Below are 25,549 nucleotides of genomic sequence, written 5' to 3' on the forward strand. Positions count from 1 at the left end.
AGAAAATAAACAAAGACCAACTTCAAACAAAAAGAAATTGACCACAAGATCTTCAAAGGTATACTCAGCCCTCTTCAGAAACAATGAGTCAATAAATGTTTTCAATGTCATAAACAGACAACCAATGTGGATGGATACAAATGTTGAAATATCCCACAACCTTTCCTTTTGTAGTTATAAATATTTTCCTCATATGAACTGCTGTAATGGCGGGGGTGGGTGCTGAAAAAAACAGTAGATTAAATTAATAAGCAGCCAAGATGAATTAAACTCACGGCAAGTCTTCAAGTTTGGAGGCTTCATGACGTGGATCAAGGAGATCATAACCACATTCATTGTAAATTTCCAAATAGGAAATATGGGTTGTGTAGACTTTGCTGCTGTCCTGCTCCAAGAGAAATGAAATAAAATTAAAATAATGAATGAGTCCAATAAAGTTGGCTGAAAATATAACTTATAGTGGCAGCCCCTATAGTTTAACTATTTCATTCCCAAATTTTCAGCTCAATAGTTTCTTGGAACAATTTATTTTAAACATCTTCAGATTAGATACTTGCCATCCAGTTAACAGCGAAAAATAAACCTGCTCAAGGAACTCAGCACGTTAGGCAGTCTCTATAGAGGGAAATGGACAGTCAGGATGAAATCATTCAATTGGACTGAAAAAGCAAAGGTGAAATAACCAGTGTAAAAGAGGTGAAGGGAAGGAGTGGGACAGGCAATAAATGGACCAGGTGAGGACAAACAACAGGAATTCTGCAGATGCTGGGATCAGGTGAGGAGGTGTGATCAGCAGGTGACAAGAAAAGGGTTGCAAGTTGTTTGAACCAAAGCCTAGAAAGTGATAGTGGAGGCAACAAGGCCTGTGTTTTCTACTTCGTTAACAAATCATTACAGGTGGGAAAATCATTATCCAGCTTCAGAAAGAAAGTTGTTACCTTACATTGTGGCATTGAGTAATTTATGAAAGCCATTTTTACACTGCTCCACTGTTGCAAATTATTTAGAAAAGGAACTAAGATAAGTAACAAGGGTGGAAGTTGTGAATGAAAAGCTTAAATACAAATCTTAAAGGAAACCTACCTTTAGGAAAATGCACATTTTAAGGACATGGATCCGGTCATGATGGTCCACCCTCAGTTGCACAGAGGCAGAATGCACCTCTCTCGTGAAGGTGAGATGTTATCAAGGAATATACAATTCATCTGAATTTTTTGTAAGTGATATTAAAACATGACACCACTGTGCATGTCTAGATGCTCCGTGAATAAATATTCCATTTACACACAGAAAATAAAATGACGAAGTTACTGAATTAGTATGCAAAGCCTTGAACTGCTAATCCAGAGATGACTTCAAAATTCGCAATGACAGCTCAGAAATTTAGATTCAAGTACTTTAATACATTTTGAATAAAAGGGCATTAAAAAAAATTAAGTTGCTTAAAGTCATAAAAACTCCCATCTGGCTCGGCCAATGCTTTTCAGGGACCAAAAGTTTTACACATACTTGGTATGTTTTCACAAATCAAAATCCACCTTGATGTCGCTGAATTTTAGCTCCACTCAGAAAATATCCAGCAAGCCACACCACTTGGTTCAAAGGCCAAGCAGGAATGGGCAATAAATACTCATCATGTCAACAATGTCCACATAGCATTAAGAGTAGAAAAAACTAACAGCATTCCACAAAAACCAAATATTCAGTACCCACCCAGTCAGAGCAAGCAATAGGTTTATTGCAAAAATTTCATTGCATTGCATACAGAAATGACATGATGCACAGTAATAATTAAAAGAACATTAAAGATAAAAATAAAAGAAAGCACAGAAATTTGTCCTTGCTTTCTTGCACTAAATGCATATACTTCCACAGCTACACACTGTATTCACCTCTGAAATTCAATTTCACAGGAGTCCATGGGATCAAATTCAGAATTGGGATACAGTAGTGTGTTAATGACAGTTATGCTATTACACAAGTAAAATGCACATTTAATGAAAGGGATCAAGAATAAACTTCTACCCCACTGTCTTGTAGATTGAAGTTCTGCAATTCTTTTACCCTCTTCTCAATATTTCCTTTATAAAAAAATACCTTTATTTGGCACCAAGATACTTTCTCAAGTTCCAGTTCACCACTTATGTAACTTTCAAACTTTTGACAACATGCTACTTTCCTAGTTAATGTAGCCAAGTCTAGAATGGCTTTAGCACTAAACGTACATAAGCAGATGAGACATTTTACCTTCTGAAACTCTCCAAACATATATGAGAGCGTTCTGGGAATGATGCCTCTGTCACTATACCGTTCAGCCCCTCCTGTGACAGTGAATGTCTTCCCACTCCCTGTCTGGCCATAAGCAAAAATTGTCCCATTGTAACCTGCAAGAACACTGGAAGAAAAATAAAACAAGTATTCATATGTAGAACTGACACAGGTGACAATTAACAACTGAGAAAAACCTGATAATTTAACAAATATGGACCTAAAAATTAATTGGTATTTGATGCTAAAGCCAAATCAATTACCATGGACTTGCCTTAGTAAATTTCAGCAGCATCTAAAGTGAAAAACAATGGGCACAATGAAAATGGTCACAGAAAAGATTGCGAATGCTGGAACCTGGAGAAAAAAAAACAAAATGCTCGAGGAACTGATACATGTCTTGTTAATCTCTGATAGTTTTTTTTCTCCTCTCATCTTAAACATACACCGTCTTTTATTGGAAAGGAAGGGGAGAAGTCAGAATGAGAAGGTGGCAAGAGGGAAGGAAGTACAAGATGACAGATGATAGATGAAATCAGGAGGGGGAGAGTGAGGTAAAGAGCTGGGAAGTTGATTGATGAAACATATAAAGGGCTGGAGGAGGTGGAATCTGATAGGAGAGGGTAAAAGATCATGGAAGAAAGGGAAGGGGAAGGAGCACCAGAGGGAGGTGATGGGCAGGTAAGGAGATAAGTTGAGAGAGGGAAACAGGTATGGGGATGGTGAAGTGGGGGGAGGGTATTTACCGGAAGTTGGAGAATTCGAGGTTTATCCCATCAGGTTGGAGGCTACCCAGTTGGAATTTAAGGATTATAATGGAATATGACACCTCTCGTAATTTTATATGCAATTATTAGGTTACCTCTCAGTCTCAAATGTTCTAGCAAAGACATTGAAATGTGATTAATCTTTCCTAGGCTAACCATCTCCAAACTAGGCTATATCCTGGTGAACATCTTCTACACCCTCTCCAAAGCCTTCACATCCTTTCTGTAATGGGGCAACCATAAATGGAGACAATATGCTGCATCATCAAAACTTTACACAGTTACAACATAATTTGCCAACTTTTGTACTCAATGCCCAACGATGGCAAATATGTCATACATCTTCTTTACAACCCTATCACTTGCTATACTATGTGAACTATGGACAAGCACCCAAAGATCCTTTTGTACATCAGTACTCCTAAAAGACCTGCCATTTACTGTCTACTTTCCTCTTGTATACAAAAGAAAGTACACAGTTGCTCGTGTACTTGATCATCTAAATGCACAACCTCACACTTGTCAGAATTAACCACAAAATTTCCAATCAATCTATATCCCACTGCATCCTTTGATAACCTTCTTCTCTATCCGCAATTCCATCATTGTTGTGTTTACTTCAAACTCATCTACACTTTTTTCTAAACATATGTCAGCTATTACCTTTTACAGGAACTCCCCAATCAGTCATTCCAAACTCAGATCCCAGTTTTCTCTCTCCATGTTCTTTTACTTTCATCCTGATTCCTTTTTCCTGTGCAATTAACAGCGCTTACTTTCTAGCATACATTCCCTTTATGCAACCTTCTAGCACTCCATTACCCATTTACTCAGCAGTTCTGGCTTAACTTTCCACCGTCTGTCTCTCTGGACAACTCTGCACCACACCGAGAATCAACTTTTCCAATTTTATCTGCCTGTACCAAAAAGCCAGTGCTGTTCAATGTATTATCCAATTACCAAAATTCCAATGTGGGATTATAGAGGCAGCAAGCTGAACTTTTAATAAATAAATAAGACAAAATATAGTTGCAATTACTAAGTATATCACCCAAATGTGAAAAATTAAATGCAGATATTTTATACTCACTTGTGCATTAGTCAGACAAAATGCATTTTGATTACTTTAGTTGCTTTGCTTCCTTGATTACTGAATGCATAGAAGTTTATTAACCAAACATAGTTAATAAATCTATATGTCATTGTCTGCTTTCCAATAAGTTTGTGCATGTGATTAAATTACCGTCTTAGTCTAATGAGAGATAGACAGTATATTTTCCAGTATTATTTTACATTTCTCCCTTGCTTTATCATATTCATTTCAATTCCCGAACAAATTGATTAACAGCAGAAAAGCCAGCAAAATCACTATCTGCCAATGAGGCAGCGGACTAGCACGCAGTAGACTGCAGACATCCCACCTCTCCCGAAAGTTCCAGGAGTCTCCCGCATATTAATAATGGCTCCCTGATGCCCGCAAATTATATATAATATCACGGAAATCAATTTTTTTGAAAGCGAGCGAGAGAGCGCAAGAGAGAAAGCAAAAGAGAAAGTGCGAGAGTGACCACAAGAGAGAGAGCGCGCGAGAGAGAACGAGAGCAAGTAAGCGAGAGTGCGCGAGCAGGAGAGAGAGAGAGCACGAGACCAAGCGAGAGCGCGCGAGTGAGACAGCGAGACCAACACGAGAGAGAGAGCGCGCGCAAGCGCTTGCCCGCGCACCATGGGAGAGTGTTCCAAAAAAAGAAAATATAAAACGTACATCACCCCAGACTACACTAAAGTGTACCCCTGCCTAATAGGGGTCAAAAATAATGACAGTGTTACTCGCTGCGCTGTTTGCAACAGTGACTTTTCTATTGTCCATGGTGGGTTAAAGTGTAAAAGACATGTTGAGGTGAGTTTAACAGGTGTCATTCGTTCATTAGCATAGCTAACGTTATTTGAACTAGCTGGCTAGCTGCTAAGGAGCTACTCTATTGCAAACATCCCACCTCTCCCGGAAGTTCCGGGAGTCTCCCGCAAATTGATGGTGCTACCTCCCTGAAATGAGTTATTGCAGGGTGGGATGTCTGAGACTGGCAGCTGCAAAACTGGCAGAAACAACTCAGTGTTACTGCAATACAAAGCAATTACCAAACTGAACAGTGAAAGTAATTGAATCACTCAGCACCAAGCAAGCCACTTAATATGACAAGTGCAAGAAATTAGATCATAGCAACATTTAAACACTGCAGCATAAATGTGTCATAACATACAATTTCTCTTAACTTCAGAAATCAAACAGAACAAGCAAAAACCAAAACAACACAAGATAATTACACAATAACTAAAAAGCTAACTTCAGCACATCCATGATGTACAGTAACTCAAACCACAACCAAAGCTTTTAGACGTATTCCAGAAGACAAATACATGAGGAGCTGTAGTGTATCAGTGTGAGCCAAACAGAATCAGCCTATGTGCTGCAGATTCAATGTAATTGTATAGGAACTTCAGAGTAACAATATGTAAATCACTACAGGAGATCTACAAGTGGAATCATATAAACTCTATGTGAAGTGCAGCACCATTAACATCCTGTAGTAGACGGAGAACCTGATTTAAAGCAAAACAACAGCAAATGAATAAGAAGAGAAATAGTTAAAAATACAATATCAATCATCCACATTAATGTGAGCATCTTGCATTCATGAATTCAGATCCATTTTTCTCAATAATTATATCAATACTATCAAAAAGATTGAAAGCATCGGAAATCTGTTCTGCAGAAAGTATGTTTGTAGATGATAAAAGGATTAGCATACAACACGTACATACCCCGGCCAGACGATGAAGATGGAAAACAGCTACAATATTAAGTGGTTAATTAAGTTCATTAAGTGGATGGTATGGATAATGTCAATGTACTTCCTGGTGGGTGAACGGCCACTGGGAAAAAACAAACATAATTTAGTAGACTGAGAACCTAATTAGTAATGAGTTCCACATCAGCCAGTCAGTCCAATGTCTGGTAAGGACTTGTTTAGAGAAAAACCTATGAAAAGAAAACACAACTAAAACTACTTCATAAAAACTGTTCAACATGAGTACTGGCATGAGGATGTTACACCAGTACTGTGCTTTATGGAACTACAGACAACTAGATTCTGAAAGTTAGTGCAAGGCAGCAAATAATAGAACACAATACTTAGGAGGTTTGGGGACTGAACACACAGCTCAACACAGTCACTACATACTCATATGGAAATAATTTAAAGGATTTCTTTTTGAAGCAGCATCAGATCATAATTGATATTATTGAGCAATTTAAACAAATAATAGTCATTATCAATTCATTATAGTGTGATCTCTCCAAATACACAACAGCCTTTAATCCATTCATCATGTCAATTTTTAAAAAGCTGAACATTAATATTTTACTAGTCATGATACTGGATTCTCTCCCACACACAAATAATTTCACATTCAAGCCATCAAATGTTGATGCATCACCTCAAAGATATGAGTGGAATCCAAAATCTAATCCAGATGCCTTTCCTTCATTAACCAAATAAATATGGAATAATCTGGGTAAGAATGGAACAATGGACCTAAAGGTTAAACTATAACCATACTTTAAAGGACAAATTCACTTTCTTACAAAATGTATAGATAGAGCCCCATTAAGCCAAAAGTGCATGCTTCAGTGCTGGCTCTTTGAAGAGAGAATCCTTTGCATTCCCCTGCTCTTTTCCTCACATCACTACGGTGGATGTGGTTCCACTTTATAGCTTATAAATAGATAATTATTTTTCTTTTTAGTCAGTTCCTGGGACCAAGCATAATTGCTTTTGCTCTGGTTTTGAGGGTTCTGAAGTAGCTGAAGAGACCTCTGTAGGACTCTGCCATAGATGGAACAGGAGGTGCTTCACAAGGCAGGTGAGTAGATCCATTTTGATGTTGTATTATTCTCCCATTGTTTGTCCAGGAGCTCTAAGTGCTCCTGTTTTAGATATTCAAGGTATTTAAATATCAGTAAATCGAACAATGTGGCCTATTCACCCGAGATGGTGGCAGTGATTGTAACCTTAATGTTAGGAATTTGGCCTGAGAGAATAAAAAAAGCATTGATTCATCCATACTGCCAATTGATTTGGAGGATTCTGGAGAAATGGTTTTGGTGATACTTTTCAAATCTTTGGGGGAGCAATTTGTAGGTTTTCCTTAACTGAAGCAGACAGGAGGGCAAAGATCACAACAACTCATTCATTAGCATGAATAAAGTATGAGCTTTTGAGATCTGGGTCTTCACAATCTCCTTCCTTCAGTCATGGTGGCTCTTTGGAGACAGTGGTGATTTTCTTCATCAAAGTCCTTTTTTTGAGAACTACCTTTAAGTGCTGAAAGGTAGCTGCTAAATAATGGCAAATGGTGTACAGACTTTCAACTACTGGAAATTTAATATATGGCACATCCTCACAACAATTTCGAACTTGAACTCCAATTGCACAAGTACAAGTATCATTTGTGCACCTCCAACTGTAGAAGAAATAAGTTAATGCTATTCTGTATGGTCAAGTGCACCAATAATCCCTGTACATCATTGCCTTCTTGTCATCTGGGGTCCAGAGTCTGGCAGTGGAGGGTAGGGGGCAGGGGGCGGGGGCAGGAAAACTATTTTAGCATCTATCGGTTAGTGGACTGCACACTTGGATTCAAAGCCCACCATCTTTCAGTTACTGTGAAGATAAGCACTCTAATGAAAGGAAAATAAAACAATGAAAAACTTCAAACTCAAAGATGCATTGTAATGGGAGGGTCAATATTATTAGAAACAGGCATTTACAACTTCTGGTGTTTCGCTATGGAGTCCTGGATCGTTCAACCTACTAAAGATGCAAAAGGCAGAAAAAAAAATAGAAAGGATCCTTTTCAGTCCTCTTGTTCAAAGATCTCCCTATTTTCTTTACAAAACAATTCTCAATTATTATACATTCAATCTCTAATAAAGAACTTTAACTCAAGAAGAGATGTATTCACTTCATACTTTCATACATTTGAGAGCAAATATTAACAAAATACAATTGTCCCCAAGAATAATTTCCTTAAAGATACATTCCCTTTTATGTTTTTTTTTAATATATTTCATTAATTACATTCAAGCAGGTACTAAACTTTAAGAAATGGTTCCAGGAGAAATAGAAACTTGATGATACCCATCAGTCTTGCACCTCATAGGATATTGATCTGGACAGAATGAATGCAAGCCCAAGCAGAAGGAAACTATAGCGAATTTATAAAACATCTGTACCATCACATTCATTTGTCTGTTAGTGAATTAGAAATGCTGTCTCTGATCAATCATATGACATTATGCACACTCGCCGTAAAAAGAATGGGCCCTTATGGGATGGCTGCTGCCTGAGAACTGAATTCTCTTGAGAGTTCATGCCTGAGGCATCTATAGCTCAATGAAAGTTGATAACTTTTCTCCTTGTTCTAGATTGTGAGCATTACTTGCAAGAAAAGCGGTGATTGTCCATCTCCAATGCCCGTCAAGAAGAATGTGGAGTGCTACTGAAATCTTTGTGCTTCATGGTGAAGGTGCTCTTACATTTATCAAAGCATTTTAGTGCAACTAAGCAGTTTAGTGGACTATAATACAGTAGATATGAAAATCAACATCACAGAAATGGGCCCTTGGGCCCTCCGTGTCCACGTAAACCTCTTCTCACCACCCCCACCCCCCAGCTACACGAAACCCATTTGCCTGCATTGCACTGTTGCCTATTTAAGCGCATGTCAAAATGCCTCTTACACATATTGTTTGTATCTGGTTCCACCACTTCCTCTGGCAGCCAGGCCAGGAAAGGACAGCAGATTTCCTTCCCTAATGGCACTATTTTTTTAAATGGCAATGACCACAGTACTGGATCTAGATTTTTAATTATGCATTGTTTAGTTAACTGAACTTAAGATTGCCACGGTGGACCCCTGCTTTGTATCATTGGGCTTTGGATTACTAACACAGTAACTTAAGCACCAAGCAAATGGTCTTGATACCAGGGTAAATATACTGATTCTTATTTAACATAAAAAGTTCTGGCAGACAACCTGATTCCCTGTGGCACCAAAGAAACTACACGCTAGTGAGACACAAAAGCAGGAGAGTTGTAGAACATTGAGAAGCAAGATGAGAGGAAGGAAAATAAAAATAAAACAAAAATAGAGTCAGCCAGTTGATTATTGAACATGTTCAAATGATTGCAACACACACAAAAAATGCTGGAAGAACTCAGCAGGCCAGGCAGCATCTATGGAAAAGAGTATAGTCGACGTTTCGGGCCAAAACCCTTCATCAGGACTGGAGAAAAAAAAATGAGGAGGCAGAGTTAGAAGATGGAGGGTAGAGAGGAAGAAACATGAGGTCCTCCCTCACTACCATTATAAGCCCTAAACAGTCCTTCTATGTGAGGCAACAATTCACCTACGAGTCTGTTGGGGTCATCTACTGTAACTGGTACTCCCAGTGTGGCCTCCTATATATCAATCTACCTGACGCAGACTGGGAGACCGCTTCCGGCGAGCACCTCTGCTCCGTCCTCTAGAAAAGTCCACCCATTTTAATTCCACTTCCCATTCCAACATTTCCATAAGACCACCATAAGATATAGGAGCAGAATTAAGCCAGTTGGCCCATGGTGCATGCTCCACCATTCAATGATGGCAGATCCTTTTTTCCCCTCCTCAGCCTCCAGTCCATGGCCTCCTTTACTGTCACAATAAGGCCATACTAAGGTTGGAGAAACAACACCGTATATTACATCTGGGTAACCTCAAACCTGATGGCATGAACATCGATATCTCGAACTTCTGGTAATGCTACCCCCTCCCCAACCATTGCTCATTCCCTTTTCCCCCTCTTACCTTACCTCTTCACCTGCCTATCAACTCCCTCTAGTGCTGCTCCCCATTTCCTTTCTCCCATAGCCTTCTGTCCTCTACTATTAGATTCCTCCTTCTCAAGTCCCGTATCTCCTTCACCAATCAACTTCCCAGCTCTTTACTTCACCCCTCACCACTCCGAGTTTCATCTATCACCTTGTGTTTCTTCCTTCTCTCCCTCCACCTTCTAACTCTGACTCCTCATCTTTTTTTCTCCAGTCCTGATGAAGGGTCTCAGCCCAAAATGTCAACTATACTCTTTTCTATGGATGCTGCCTGGCCTGCTGAGTTCCCCCAGCATTTTGTATGTGTTGCATGGATTTCTTTTGCTTGTATGAGATGAATTCTTTGTGTATGTCATTTTTGTGCAGTTCAAAGCATTCAAGTTGGTTGAAACCTGCTGTTTATGAATTTCCATTGTACATATTGATCAGATATTATAAATAAATTTATAATTTTGGTTGATGGACAAGCTCCCAATATACTTTTTCATCCTCAAGTCATATGAAAGTCGGCACTGTGTTAGTGAGGAACTGCCTGTTGTCTTACTGTACATGCTATCCAACAGATTCTTACTTTCCCAAAAGTAACAGTATCATGTCATTATTCCAATTTCCTACTGACAAATCTAGTCTTTAGACTTTTTAAAATTCAAGGTGAAAGTAGAAATGAACCACACAGGTTGCTCACAGGCTGTTTTCCAGAACAGCCTGAGTCATTGTGGGAGGTTTGCCAAACTGCCAATTCATCCAACTCAGATTTCAATACCACTCTGCCTGAATGAAAACTCATCGCAGTAATCTATCTAGTGTTCTTTTACAGTCAATTACATTTCATGAAGTCAACAGCTTTTGCTGAACATGCAAACTTCAGAAGCAAAGAATGCAAAACATCCACATTATTATCAGCTAAGCAAGATCTATCCAAAACTGGAGTTTCAAGTGCAATCACCTATTGCAGTGTTGCCAAAGCAATGTACCAAAAATTCAAAAACATAAAATAATACCTGCTGTAGCATAATAGATATACAGTGGATTCCAGTTGATTGGGCCATTGGTTAACTGGGGCAGCTCTAATTTGGGACAAATAAGAACAAGCACTAATTGAAAAAAGAGCCGGGACTCCCTTTGTTTATTTGGGACATTATGCCGATTAATGGGACAGGAGGCTATTGCCAAACAGCTTCTAACACGTCAATCGCATACACTTGTGTGGTCATTAGACACTTTACTGTGCTTAGAACAACAGATTTTAAATAGAGTCAGTTGCGTGTGTTTCTGCTCAAAAGGCAGTGGTTTCTGGCACTGATGTTTGCAAGAAATAAGAGCAAGACTATTCAGAACTGTTTTGCTCACTGTGGTTTCAAGTGTTCAGGCTTGGAGGTGCCAAAAATGGCCAGGAGTGAAATTGAAATTATTTCATTACTTCAAGTTAGGCACTACAAAGAATTTGAAGGTATCGGCAATCATTTTGAATGTTCCAATGAAAATGAAAATTTGGAGGATGCAATCATCGAAAAGATTATATGAAGGCAGTCCATTATTTACACTAGGGGTTGGAGCTGATTATGTTCATTTACAGTCAATCAAAAGAACATGGCAACATACACTGTATCAATTCCTCCATCGATAACTATTACTAACACAATTTTTATAGTACTGTTGTTGTGTTTGTAGTGTTCTAATTTATTCTATGGTTCATTTATATACACAATTTGTTAAAAATTGTGCAGAGACAGAGGGTGGAAGGCCTCATGCCATCCATTCGAAGTAGGCTGACGTGGGTTTATTGCATTCACTCTCCAGAAGTGGCTGCGTGACCTTGGCTTCACTAGAAGAGAGTCAACCAGCAGGGCTGTAGCTGAGGCAGCAGAGAAAGGATCAGCATGGGTGTGGACCAAGTATGTCCAGAGGGGCAGATAGTCAGACAGTGTATACCTATCTTGCAAACCCTTCAGTAGTTGCATAGACCTGAAGAGCAGACTATCTGTTGGATGGAAGTGAGCAACAACTCTGATAGAGGCAGATTCCAAGTTTTTAAGCTCACCAGTGGGAGGTGGTGCTTTAGCACTGTTGGCCCACCACCTCGAGGGAGTCTTGATCATAAGCGGGCCGAAACTCCCAAAGACAGGTCGCAGATTAACTGATGATCCCACTGGTGATAGCACAGGACAGTTAACATCTTAGTCCACATGTATTTTGTAAGTCTATATACACAATTTGTTACACAATTGAAAGTTATTTTGTCTTTTTTTATATACCTTAGCTATTTCCATGAAACTTCAGCTAATTGAGGCAGTCACTTGATTGGGCCAAAATGTACTGGTCCCAGTATGTCCCAATTAACAGGAATCAACTGCATTCTAGTATTCCACATAGAAAGAAGTTTCAAATTATGCAGTCTACAAATGGTGTTAGAATAAGAAATAAGTACAGTAACTTATACAAGGCTTATACTTCAAGCCCTCTCAAACTGATGAGGTATTTTAAAGGGTAGTGTGACGAGAATACACATAAATTAAGATGTTTGCTGGCCTGGGCTAGCATCAGTGGCATCAGCACTTGGTCTGCCACCTGTCCTCAGGGGAAGGAGAGATAAGGAACAATGAAGCAGCATCTGGAGATGTGTAATGAAGGGATGGGAGAGAGAGCTGTCTAGAGCGGCTCCCCCTTTGAACCCTGAACTGTTTGAAGTGATGGACAGGCGATCTGGAGATGTGTAATGAAGGGACGGGAGAGAGAGCTGTCTAGAGCGGCTCCCCCTTTGAACCCTGAACTGTTTGAAGTGATGGACAGGCAATCTGGAGATGTGTAATGAAGGGACGGGAGAGAGAGCTGTCTAGAGCGGCTCCCCCTTTGAACCCTGAACTGTTTGAAGTGATGGACTGGCGATACCCCAGCAGGGGGATAAAAAGGGACAGGTTCGCTAAGGCAGGACACACACACGACACTCGAGGTAACGAGACCCTGGAAGCAGTGTGCCTCTCACGAGTCGGTGGGAAGCTCTTGTACGGCTGATCGGGGGATCAGCCTTAAACGCACAGGGTGGAAAGGTACAATCAGCGGGAAGCCGGTGTGTGTCCGCCCTTGCTTGGGTGCCGGGTTCACTGCAGAGGATCGACCGCATCTGGAGGAGGGGTCACAGTTGGTGACCTCAGGTGACCTCACAAAGGACCCGCCCGAAAGCTGCTTGTGAGCAATATCGCCAGTCTGTGAGTGGAAGCCGTTCTGAATGATCAGTCATTCTCGTTCTCTCTCTCCCTCCCCCCACGTTGTCCATCGCCATGGCAACGATAACTGCAAACTGAACTAAATTGGACTGAACTTTGTGTCACTTTGAAATTGGTCATTTACCCCTAGACAACGATAGAGCTTGATTGATGCTGTTATCTTTATTCTGTGCACATGTGTGTTTATCATTGCTGAACTGTTGCATTTATTATCCTTTCGATTACTGTGTTGCTTGTTTCTTTAATAAAACTTTCTTAGTTCTAGTAATCCAGACTCCAACTGAGTGATCCATTTCTGCTGGTTTGGCAACCCAGTTACGGGGTACATAACAGTAGCCACAAGACTCAAAACATAGCAGCTAAGCCGCATGTTGAAATCTCCCACAAAGGTCAGAAACTTTTACACTACTGGACTGATAACCATAGAAAGCAAAATCAAAACACCGCAGATACTGGAAATTGAACTTTCAGATTAAGGTTCATTGATCTGAAACATTCCTCTGTGCATAGATGCTGTCTTGACCTGAATGTTCCCATCATTTTCTTTTATTTATTATTTTGAAACAAGCTCAGTTCTTAGATCCATAACTAACCATCTCCAAACTGAATTTTCCCCACTCAATGATTACAAATAACATGTCTATAGTCTTTAACAAAATTTATTACATAATCTTTAACACATCTCCCTTCTACAAGTGTTTGTACAAACTAAGCCTTTGCAGTTAGTCTTTTGGCTGAACTCTCATCCTTCATTCAGTTTTTTCCAAGGGAAAGTTACCAATATCTTCATTTTTCACTCCCACATTATCACCTCAGAGTCCAAAGATTATTCTGTGGCTCATTCCTCTGTCTCAGTCATATACCTCACCTTAATAAGTGTGAAGCAATGGCATCAGTTTGCATATGTATGACAATAAAATTATCTTTGCCTTTTTTTTTGCTTAGCTTCCAATTTTTTTTTAACTAAGTTCTTTTAACTAAACAATGGCAAGACTGAGGCCATTTCTTAAGCCCCAATTAAACTGTCAGGATCCTTGTCAATAACAAACCTTGCACACCATCTCAAATAGTTCAAAATTGGCCCTGCTATTCAAACCTAACACTGTCATTGCTTTGTCATCTCTAGACTCAATGCAGATCGAAAGTACCTTTTTCTGCTAGCACAAGGCAAAGTAAGTTGCTGTTTTGCTTTACAATCTGTCCAATTTTCCTTTCCAATGGTAGTTTGAAGATAAATTGTGTTGACTGGATCGTTAATTAACAATTCAAACCCCAGTTCAAAATATGTGGTATCATGAGAATATAGAGATCCAAATCACAGTGCTAGAGATGTAATTGCTTTAATTTTACCCATAACAAGTAGATTAAACTTATGGTCACCTTTGCACATTAGCATTTATTCAATGAGCTACGGTTTGGAAGTAATTTACCTCTGTTAATTACTTGAACTTAATTCAAACACTAAATTTTATTTTGCTACATTCAAAAACATAAATCCATTTTATAATTTCAAAGTGGTCTGTCAAATTTCAGTTGCTGCATAATACATCAAGTAGAATGACTGGTAATTGCATGAAACTATTTGAGACTTCCTTATTAGCTGCATTTAGTAAAAGGCTAAATTATATTGGCAAAAATAAAAAAAAGAGCCAATATGTATTCACCTAGTAGCAAATACTTCTTTCATCTGATAGCCTTCTTAGTGCACTCAGGGTTTTGGAAATAGATATTTATAAAGAATATTTTATTAAAATTTCATTCATGACTAAGACTTTACATTGGATAAACATTGGAAGGACTAAAAATGAGTGGCAGCTCTCCTCGATGCTAACAGGAGTTGGCAAGGCCATGGAATCGCTGATCGCTCTCCATGGAAGGACTGTATTTGAGTGGTAGCTCTTCTTGATGCTTAACGGGAGAATGATTTTGAAATTCTAAGATTTATGTGATTATTACACTGTAGCTCATATTGGTCTCCTTCAGTTTTCTGCATTTTCGTTCTTGTTACTGATTGGAGGGTGGGGAATTTGGGGTTCCGGGTGGACGATATGTTAGTTTTTGTGCAAGCGAGGAGTAGGATATTTGAGGTCTGATGTTCTTGTCGGTGTTTATCTGTGTGCATAAGACGGAGTTGTAGCTATTTTCACTGTGCTTTTTTTGCGGGGTAAGTGGTTGAGGGTTTGGAGTTTATGATGTTCTAGCTTCTGTTTTCCAGGTGGGCAACCTGTTAGTTTTTTGTGTGAGGTAGGGGTTAAGGGACTTGGGGTTAACAAGCTCTTATTTCTTTTTCATGTGAGGGGGATGGATGTCTTTTCTTTCAACAATCCCAAGATTTTTCTGTATTTCAAGATTGTTTGGAGAAGACGAATGTCAGAGTTGTATTCTACCTGTACGTGCATACTTTGACAATAAGGTGAACTTTTGAACATTTGCAAGTCCAAATTATGAAGCCAATCTTCTTACAAATTCTAAACACAGAGAAATGCATCTTGGCTTTTAAAAAAATGTTCCTTTGTTCTAAATACTGCATGAGTTTCATCTGGGTGTTCCGCTTTCTTCCCACATTTCAAATGGTAAAAAATTAGGGCTAATGAGTTGTGGGCATGCTATGTTGGATGTAAGCATGCTAACACATATGGGTTGCCCACAATGATCCTTGCTGATCCTCTGACAGAAACGATGCATTCTCTGTATGTTTCAACATGCATGTGACAAATAGTTAATTTTTTTCTTTACAATAATCTCCTTTGACATGAAATAATTACCTCTGCCTTCCGCCTTATATTCACCTCACCTTTTCCCCCTATACCATTCCATAGTTACAATTTTAAATTTACTAAATAATATTTTTAATTAATAACAGTTGGCAAACTTTTTCAATTAAAATTAATGGAATAGCCATACAAAGTGAAAACACATAAAACAATGCAAATTAACATTTTGAACTCTTGGTTACCAAAGCAGCTAGCAGTGAAATTAAAACAAACAACTTGCATTTCAGTGGCATATTTCATGACTTTATAATGTTAAGTTTGTAGGGTTGGTCGCAGAGCCTGGCGAACAGCCCTATAAAAACACGCAACCAACCCAAGCTACCAATCTTCTCTTTCGTTTAAAATGTTCTTTATAGCCAACAAAGAGCTTTTGGAGGAAAATCCCTGTTATAATTTAGAAAAGGTAACAGAAAGTTTACAAGTTTCAACACACAGTTATAGGACTAACAAGCTCAGCTTGAAGTTACAAGCAGGGTGATGAAAGTGGGAACAGGTAGGCACTTGATGAGCAGCACAAAGTGGACAGAAAGTGGTTAGGCAAGGAGTGAATGGCCAAGGCAATGTGCCATGAGTACAATGGAGGATGGTAGTGAACAGCCTGAGCAGAATGGTGTAACCATTCGGAAATAAACTGTAGGGCTCAGAACTCCCCAGACAATGTAAAGGCTATTGGCCATTAGTGAAGAATTAAATTGTCTGCTCCATGTGCTGATAAACTGCCCAAATCCTATGGTCTTTCTCATCACCTTCTGAAGAAACTGATGAAAGCTGCTCTCTCACCATCTGTTTGGCCGTAATCTTTCCTCATCCAAGAGATTTCACTGTGATAACAATCTGTCACTACATGGAGTAGCCCCACACACTGGCTTACTGCACTGATTTGTGGTATAAAATAGATCAGGAAACAATGGCTTATGAAGAAATTTAACAATTATATTAGATCCACACAGAGGCAATCAAAGTTGCCAGGAAAAGCAGCAGGCCTAGGGATTGCAAAAGTTTAAAATTTAACAAAGGACAAAAAGATTTATCAAGAGAGCAGAGAGGAGTTCAGTGGGTTGAACGAGAAAGGGAGAAAATATAAAAATCGATTTTAAAAGCTTCTATAAACGTGAGAGAAAAAAAGTTAATGAAGACAAATAAAGGCTCCCCCCCCCCACCGTCAGAAACAGAGGAAATAGTTGAGATAATGAAAAAGCAGAATTTAGTTCTGTCTTTGAAAAGGATGACACAATAACTTCCAGATGTTAAGGTGCTAAAATTCTAGAGAGAAAACTGATTTATTTATCAATAAATAAAGTATCAGGGAAACTACTGAGCTAAAAGGCAGAAAAAAATCCCCAAGGCAGGGTTATGGTACATCTCAGAGTACTACAGGAGGTGACCATAGAAAACGTGCATGAATTTGTGATCCTTCAACCTCTGGACCACTTCCTACAGACTAGAGGATAGCAAATAGCTGCAACTATTTTCAAGAAAAGCAAGGGAATAAAAACAGAGTAAATCCAACATCAACAACAGTAAATCTTAGAATCAATTATAAAAGATATAGTAAAATAATATTTTGAAAACAATGGAATTTAATGAAGCATGTGTTTATAAAATGGAAGTCATGTTTAACAAACCTACCTGAGTTTTTTTTTTGAGGTTATAACTAATAGATTAGGTAGGGTTATTTAGATTTTCATATGACTTTTGATAAGATCGCACAAAACAGGTTAGAATACAAAATTAATGCACATGGGATCAGAGGGAATACACTAGTAAGGCTATGAATTGGTTGCAAAATAGGAAACAGAAAATATTGTATTCTTCCCAGTGGCAGGCAGTGAATAATAGAATGCTACTTAGACAGCCAGCTATTCACAACATAGGTCAGCAATTTGGATAAGGAAATAAAATGTAGCACCCCCACGTTTGCTGTCAGAAACTGGGAGAGAGGGTGGAACTCTAATAAACCTCTATAGATGAACCTTTGAAAGTATCTTGACTGGGTTGTATCATGGCCTGCTACTGAAATTCCAAAGCACAGGAATACAAGAGGCTACAAGTACAATAAACATAGTTCGGTCCATCATGGGCAGCCCTCCCTACCTCTGACAGCATGTAGAGGAGGCTCTGCCTCAAGGAGGAAGCATCTGACATCAAGGATCCCCGCTATTCAGACCATGCCGCATCCCACTACTACCGATAAGCAGGAGGTTCAGAACCTTGAGGTCCCACAATGCCAGGTTAAGAAACAGCTACTTTCTTGCAGACATCAGGATCTCAACTGCTCTGCACAATCCTAATCCTATATCAGCAAAAGAAAACTATGGATCACTTCTTGCACTATCATGGACTTGTCTCTGATTGTGCCTTTTTTTAAGAATCAGAATCAGGTTTAATATCACTAACATATGTCATGAAATTTGTTGTTTTGAAGCAGCAGAACTTTGCAATACATAGTAATTTAAAAAAATATAAATCACAATAAGAAATGCATATAAAATATTAAAGTAAGTAGTGCAAAATGAGAGCAAAAAATATGGTGAGGTAGTGGTCATAGGTTCATTGCCTATTAAGAAATCTGATGGCAGATGGGAAGAAGCTGTTCCTGAAATACTGAGGCACTTATACCTCCTCTTTGATGGTGGCAATAAGAAGAGGGCATATCCTGGGTGATGAGGGTCCTTAATGATGGATGCTGCCTTTTCTTAAACTGTCTTCAGCGCTGGAGAAACTAGTGCCTATGATGCAACGGGCTGAGTTTAAAACTTACTGCAGCTTTTTCCAATCCTGCGCAGTGGCCCCTCCACATCAGACGGTGATAAAACCAGTCAGAATACTCTGCACAGTACGCCAATAGAAATTTGCGAGAGGTTTTTGTGACGTATCAAGTCTCCTCAGACTCCTAACGAAATCCAGCCGCTATTGTACCTCCTTTGAAATTGCATCTTCTTTGAAATATGCTGCACCCAGGACAGATCCTCAAAGACGATGACACCCAGAGAAGCACTTATGTTTTATTTTTGCAGTTTTTCTTCTCTCTTGTTGTCTGGTATAATTTATATCCTGTGTATTGTCAGTACTAACGTGCCTGTGAACTTGACTTTACTAAACTTGACTTTAATCTGGGCTGCAAAGAGGATGCGAAGAGGCTCCAATATGATTCAGACAAGTTGGCTGAGTGAGCAAAATCTTGGCAGTTGTAGTTCAAAATTGACAAATGTAAGCTTAACCACTTTGGATCCAAAAGCAGCAAGGCTTTTATCAGAATGATGGGAAGATTAGGAAAAGGAAAAGTACAATGAGATCTACATGACCTTGTACACACGCTGCTGAAAGGAAGTTAAGAGGAGAAAAGGTACATTGACCTTCCTTCCAAGAGTAGCTCAGTCACGAGCAATATATTTTAGCTACCATTGAACAGAGCCTTGTGGAGACTACAAATGGAGCACAGCTGTAGTCTCCTTATCAGAGGAAGGATGCTCTTGACATGGAGTATAACAAAAGTTTACTCGAAAGATTTCTAGGATGGCAGACTGATGTATAATGTCTGATTAGGTCAACTGGGTCTACATTCACTGTAGTTCAGAAGAATGAGTGGGAAATCACAGAGAAGTAAATGGAATTCTTTCAGAATGGAACAGATCAGTTACGGTACATGGAGGCTGTTCACAACAGCAGGTGATCCAGAACTAGTAATTAAAATTTCAGGATACAAGACATGACATTACAAACAGATTAGGGAAAATTTCATTATCCAGAGGGTGTCAAACTTGTAGAACTCTCTAACTAAATCTCCTACTCCATCAAGTACAGTGGCATGCAAAAGTTTGGGCACCCCTGGTCAAAATTTCTGTTACTATGAATAGCTAAGCGAGTAAAAGATGAACTGATTTCCAAAAGACAAAGTTAAAGATGACACATTTCTTTAATATTTTAAGCAAGAAAACTTTTTTATTTCCATCTTTTACAGTTTCAAAATAACAGAAAAGGAAAACGGCCCGAAGCAAAAGTTTGGGCACCCTGCATGGCAGTACCTACTTACACCCCCCTTTGGCAAGTATCACAGCTTGTAAACACTTTTTGTAGCCAGCTAAGAGTCTTTCAATTCTTGTTTGGGGGATTTTCGCCCATCCTTACTTGCAAAAGGCTTCTAGTTCTGTGAGATTCTTGGGCAATCTTGCATGCACTGCTCTTTTGAGGTCTATCCACAGATGTTTAGGACAGGGGACTGCGAGGGCCATGGCAAAACCTTCAGCTTGCGCCTCTTGAGGTAGTCCATTGTGGATTTTGAGGTGTGTTTAGGTTCATTATCCTGTTGTAGAAGCCATCCTCTTTTCATCTTCGGCTTTTTTACAGACAGTGTGATGTTTGCTTCTAGAATTTGCTGGTATTTAATTGAATTCATTCTTCCCTCTACCAGTAAATGTTCCCCATTCCACTGGCTTCAACACAAGCCCAAAGCATGATTGATCCACCTCATGCTTAGCAGTTGGAGAGGGGTTCTTTTCATGAAATTCTGCACCCTTTTTTCTCCAAACATGCCTTTGCTCATTGCGGCCAAAAAGTTCTATTCAAAAGGTTCAAAGGAACATCTAAACAAGCCTGATGCATTTTGGAAACAAGTTCTGTGGACTGATGAAGTTAAAGTAGAAGTTAAAATAGATCTGTTATGTCCTTCACTAGAACCTCCTGAAGCTTGTCAGCATTATTCTCATAGCTCAGCCTATCAGCTAGCTTGAAAACCTGGAGTCCATGCAGCAGGCAGCAAGAGCAAAGGGAGCACATCACCTGTCAAACTGCCCATGTCAGACATCTACCTGTCCGTCCGTGGAAGAATCTTTGGTTCCAAATTGACATCATCATAAACCTCAGAACTGAGAAAACAGGCAAGATAGCAAGTCTTCTTTACTTCAGAGAGGCTGTTTAAAAAGAAGGGATTGCAGATGGGTCCGTATAGGATTTCTCCTACCCACCTGCAAGTTTGTGTTCAAAGGCTCTCACTTATAGTGCAGTTTGATGCTCAGTCCAAGAAGCTGTATGGATATCCCAGATAAAACAAAAAAGGAAGAACATACAAGTAATAAGAAAAGCAGGTCTTGCAAACACAAGTTTGTTCCCCCATCAATAAAGTCAAACCTGATCCTTCATTTGCAACTTGTCATATTTTTTCATTTCCTTATTTCAAAAAAAAATCTATTGATCTAATATTGAAATAGAGAATTACTAAATTTCACTGAGTAAAGAGATTTTTCTTCACTATATCATTGTACACCAATCCCTTAAACTGATACCATGGCTCCTAAACCATGAGTAAGAGTGTGGCTCTCCAAACTGAATCTGATGGAACCAACTGTATGGATCAGGTTTTGTCAGTTCCTGTGTTATTGAGCAATAACAGTGTACATAAATATTGTTAAGACTTTTTTTTCTGATTTCCACAAATGTCCCTGGGTCCAGTCAAATCATGTATGTGGAAAAAATATCATCTTATTTCACACTGGCTTCAAATCACTGGTGATATGATCCAGCTGGATTATACTTTTACCCTCAAAAGATTTGAGTCTTGAATGACTACCTTGGCTGGTAAATCTGAACATTGTACATTGTAGGGAATGTGGTCACAGAATCAGTCATACTGCACGAAACAGGCCCTTCAGCTCAACTCACTTATGCCAACCATGCTGGTAATTATTCAAGTTCCATCTGCCTGCATTTAGCCATACCTCTCAAAACCTCTCCTGCCCATGTGCTTATCTAGATGGCTTTTAAATGTTGCTCATATGCCCACCTCATTACAAACATGCACCAACCTTTGAATTAAAAAAAAACAGCCTGAATGATCTTTTTAGATCTCTCTCATCTGATCTTAAACCTTTGCCCTCTTGTTTTTAGGAATAAAGTCCTGGCCTGCACAACTTCTCCTTGTAACGCTGGCCCACAGTGCAGCCAAGTAACAAGGGGAACAGAAAAATAGCAGGTAATAAAGGGAAAAAAAAGTCATATGGATCGCAAGAAATCTGAAAGGCAAATCAGAGTTAAGTACTCCCATGACTCTGCTATTCTATACCTTCGAGTACTTGAAGCTGCAGAGGATGGAGGTGCTGTTAAAGTGCCTAATGATGAAATTTTGGCAGCACAATTTTATCTTCAAATATCATTCAAAATTGGAGGTGTTACTTGCAGTCTGTAAAACTGGCCAAATGCACAAAAATCAGTTATTCTGAGCTGCATGATATGAATAAACAGAAATCATTATTTTTTTTTTAATAGGCAGAAAAGTGTAATAGGGAAGGACATACATAGGAAGTAGAAGTTTTAGTTGGACACCATTGCAAAAAAAAGTAGCAGGTTCCTGATAAAAGTCATCCAGTTATCCACACAAAGGTATATCAAAACACTCTGAGAAATGTATTATTTCTTAAAATAGAATATCCTTCAGGAATATTCTTAGTAAGTAGTGTGTCACATTTAAGACAGTGGGTAGCACACTAAAGACATAGAAATATTTGAACAGACCAAGATTATAAAAATCCTAAAATTGGAGAAATATGGCTGGAAGGTGCTTAGTTGTACTTCCACAGCTAATTAGTACCATCTACTGCAATGATAATTTCACGATTCATGGTCCATTTCCACATATTCCACAGTTGATAGCATATACAGTGGCTCATTTTCCTACCAAGAATAAGCATTGGTAGAAAATGAAATCATAACATCAAGTCTCAAGGGAACTTTATTTACACACTTCTCCATATAAATTTCACAAACCCTAATTTTAACATCAGCTTCTTTGGGGGCACAGTTGATGGAAAGACAAGGGCTACAGGGCTACCGGGCTACAGCCCAAAACTTGGTCATTTTAATCCCTTGGTTTTACTGGCATCTGCAGAGACCTGCTAGGATTATTATTATTCATAGGAGAATACAGGGAAATAGAGACTTTCTGCAGTTTGCACTGGATTGTAATTTTCGTTGCACAATAAAGCTACAATGTGACTCTGAAATCAGGATTTGACCTGTGCAGCGAAAAAACAGGTTTGTATTCATACAGTGCCTTTCAAGGCCTTTGATCAATTCAGAGTTTTTGTAGTCTGCAACATTCTTTTCAATTAGAATACACATAACATTCTAGAAATACTCAACTAGTTATGCAGCATCTATGAAGGAAAAAAGTAAGTATTTAAGTATGACCTCAATGACCTTTCATAGAGTCAGTGTCAAACAATACAAAAACAGTCCTTCAGTCCATCGCATTTTTGTCTTCAATCAAGTACCCATTCATGAGAAAGCCAAGGCCAGAGATCTTGTGCATTAATGCTTCTTTCCTGTTTTCTATAAATGATGCCTAATGTGCAGAACATTTCCAGAAATTTGTACCTTTATTTCAAATTTACAACTTCATTAGTAGTATAAGCTTGTACTTTTAAAATAGTTATTGTTCCAATGAGGAAATATAGCAACCAATGTGTGTACAGCAGGTTACTTCAAACTGCAATATGATGTTGAACAAATTAACAATTTTACTTGTCTTAATAAATATTGCTCAGGGGATTATTTGAAATAAAACCTCCAAAAAATCTGGAGATACTCAGCAAGTCAGTGGAGGGAAAAACAAAGTTAATGCATCAAGTAAGTGACAATTCAATGGAGCTGGAAAAGTGAGAAAACTAGTGTGCTTTACGTTGCAAAGAAAAAGTGGCATAGGGAGAACAGTGATAGGTCAGAGCTAAGAGAATCCAGATGATTCAAGTTGTTGGTGCCACCTGAGAAGATTTGAAGATTTGCATATCCAGTCTAATTCTCCACCTCGTCCCACTCTAACCACTTCATTTTTGATTGTCCAAATTGTTTCAACAAAGCATTACTTCAAGGAACACACTTCATCTTTCATCAAGGCAGCCCTTGGTACTCAATGTCAGATAACCCACCTTTCCATTTTATGTCAGAACTAGACACTTCTGATGCAAGTTCATCAGTTTGTGTCATTAATTCACTTTACACATGTGATACCCAACCAGCTTAGGATTTACACACTCTCCTTTCACTTCACACCTGTTGTGTTCTAACTTTGCAATGGATGGTCCCAAGCCGGGCTGCAAAATGAGAGACACTGGGCATGCAGTTAGCAACCCCATGGAGTTAAAAACCCAGAGCTATAGAAATCCCCAAAAAAAGTTCTAAAGACTTCATCTCTGGAAGAGGAAGGATGTTCACCAAGAATGTATATGAAGTTGTGTGGGAAAGCCACAAGACCAATCAACATTCTATCATCCAGGAAAAGAATATGGGGAAGGATAGGAAACACCAAGTACTACCTTGATAAGCCAAGTACTAATATCACCATGTAAGCGCTAAATTGGAATCCCCAGGAAAAGCAGAAGAGAAGCTGGCTAAAGAACACCTGACCTTGAAACTGACATCAAGGTAATGGGCTACACCCAGGGACAACTTTAAAGACTGGCTCAGGATACAGGACTCCGGCAACCCACTGCTGATGGCCAATGCCTCAGCAGGGGTAATGGGCTTAACTAACTACAGTTGTGTCCTGCACCTCAGAGTCCCAGAGTTATTTCTTTTTTCTCCCCTCCTGTGTCTTTGTTTCCCTCTATTTAGACCTTCTGCAGAAAGTGTGATTAACAAGCCTTCAGCACGCTGTCTTAAAGGGTAGTAATAACTTCTTATCACCTGGACTCTCTTGGTCACCCCTATGTTAGACAATTCTTCCTGGTCTCTTCACCTTTTCCCTGAGTGCAAGTTAAAACTTGCTTCTTTTCCTCACTTTTCTCATACTGTTGAAAGATCAATAATGTGAAACATTAACTTTGTCTCTCTGTCTGAAAATACTGTCTGATCTGCTAAATATCTCCAGTGATTTCTGATTTTTCAAAGGACTGCCAGAGTCAACCATATTGGTGGGTGTGGAATCTCATTTAAGCCAGACTGGGGGAGGTCAATAGATTTCCTTTCCTAGAAATTGCTGCAACACTTCCTTAGTCTGCCAGTTACACCACTGTAATTTTCTTTACGCTCAAATTCCTGAAATAAAATTCAATTAACTAACTTTTGATTTGGAAGTATGAGCCATAGTTGAAAGTTGCATAAAACACAGCAATGCCATGGGGAGGAAGATTTAGTTTGCTCCAACCTTAATGAAATGCAGTGTAAATCTGAATCTAGGGGTCTTTCATTTAAGTATACAGTGGATTCTGGTTAATTGGGACACATCAGGACCGGTACATTTTGACCCAGTTAAGTGGCTGCCCCAATTAGCCAGTTTCGTGCAAACAGTTAAAAGGTATAAAAATAAAAACACTGACGAGAAAAATCTGCAGACGCTGGAAATCCAAGTAACACACACAAAATGCTGGAGGAACAAGCAGGCCAGGTGGCATCTATTGAAAAGAGTAGGGTCGATGTTTCAGGCCAAGACCCTTCAGCAGGATTGGAGAAAAAAAGATGAGGAGAATATTTAAAAACACTAACAACAGGAATTCTGCAGATGCTGGAAATTCAAGCAACATACATCAAAGTTGCTGGTGAACGCAGCAGGCCAAGCAGCATCTATAGGAAGAGGCGCAGTCGACGTTTCAGGC

At 39.1% G+C, this 25,549-nt stretch overlaps 1 protein-coding gene across 5 annotated transcripts in view; it reads right to left on the reverse strand.

The window, feature by feature from the left end:
• The window catches only part of kif6 (kinesin family member 6), a 611,249-nt gene that overhangs the window by 560,633 nt on the left and 25,067 nt on the right, over nucleotides 1-25,549 (reverse strand). For 3 of the 5 annotated variants that reach the window (XM_063040642.1, XM_063040641.1, XM_063040643.1), the window contains exons 4-5: nucleotides 2,248-2,395; nucleotides 276-385 (exon numbers count right to left, since the gene is read on the reverse strand). The exons of 1 other annotated variant lie outside the window; for it this stretch is intronic. In XM_063040642.1, the coding sequence (XP_062896712.1) occupies nucleotides 276-385; nucleotides 2,248-2,395 (258 nt within the window). Of the gene's footprint in view, nucleotides 1-275; nucleotides 386-1,083; nucleotides 1,280-2,247; nucleotides 2,396-25,549 lie in introns of those variants that run through there. One more of the 5 variants, XM_063040645.1, reaches the window with a different exon arrangement.

This window comes from Mobula hypostoma, chromosome 2 (assembly GCF_963921235.1).
Source record: "Mobula hypostoma chromosome 2, sMobHyp1.1, whole genome shotgun sequence".
Taxonomy (NCBI): Eukaryota; Metazoa; Chordata; class Chondrichthyes; order Myliobatiformes; family Myliobatidae; genus Mobula; species Mobula hypostoma.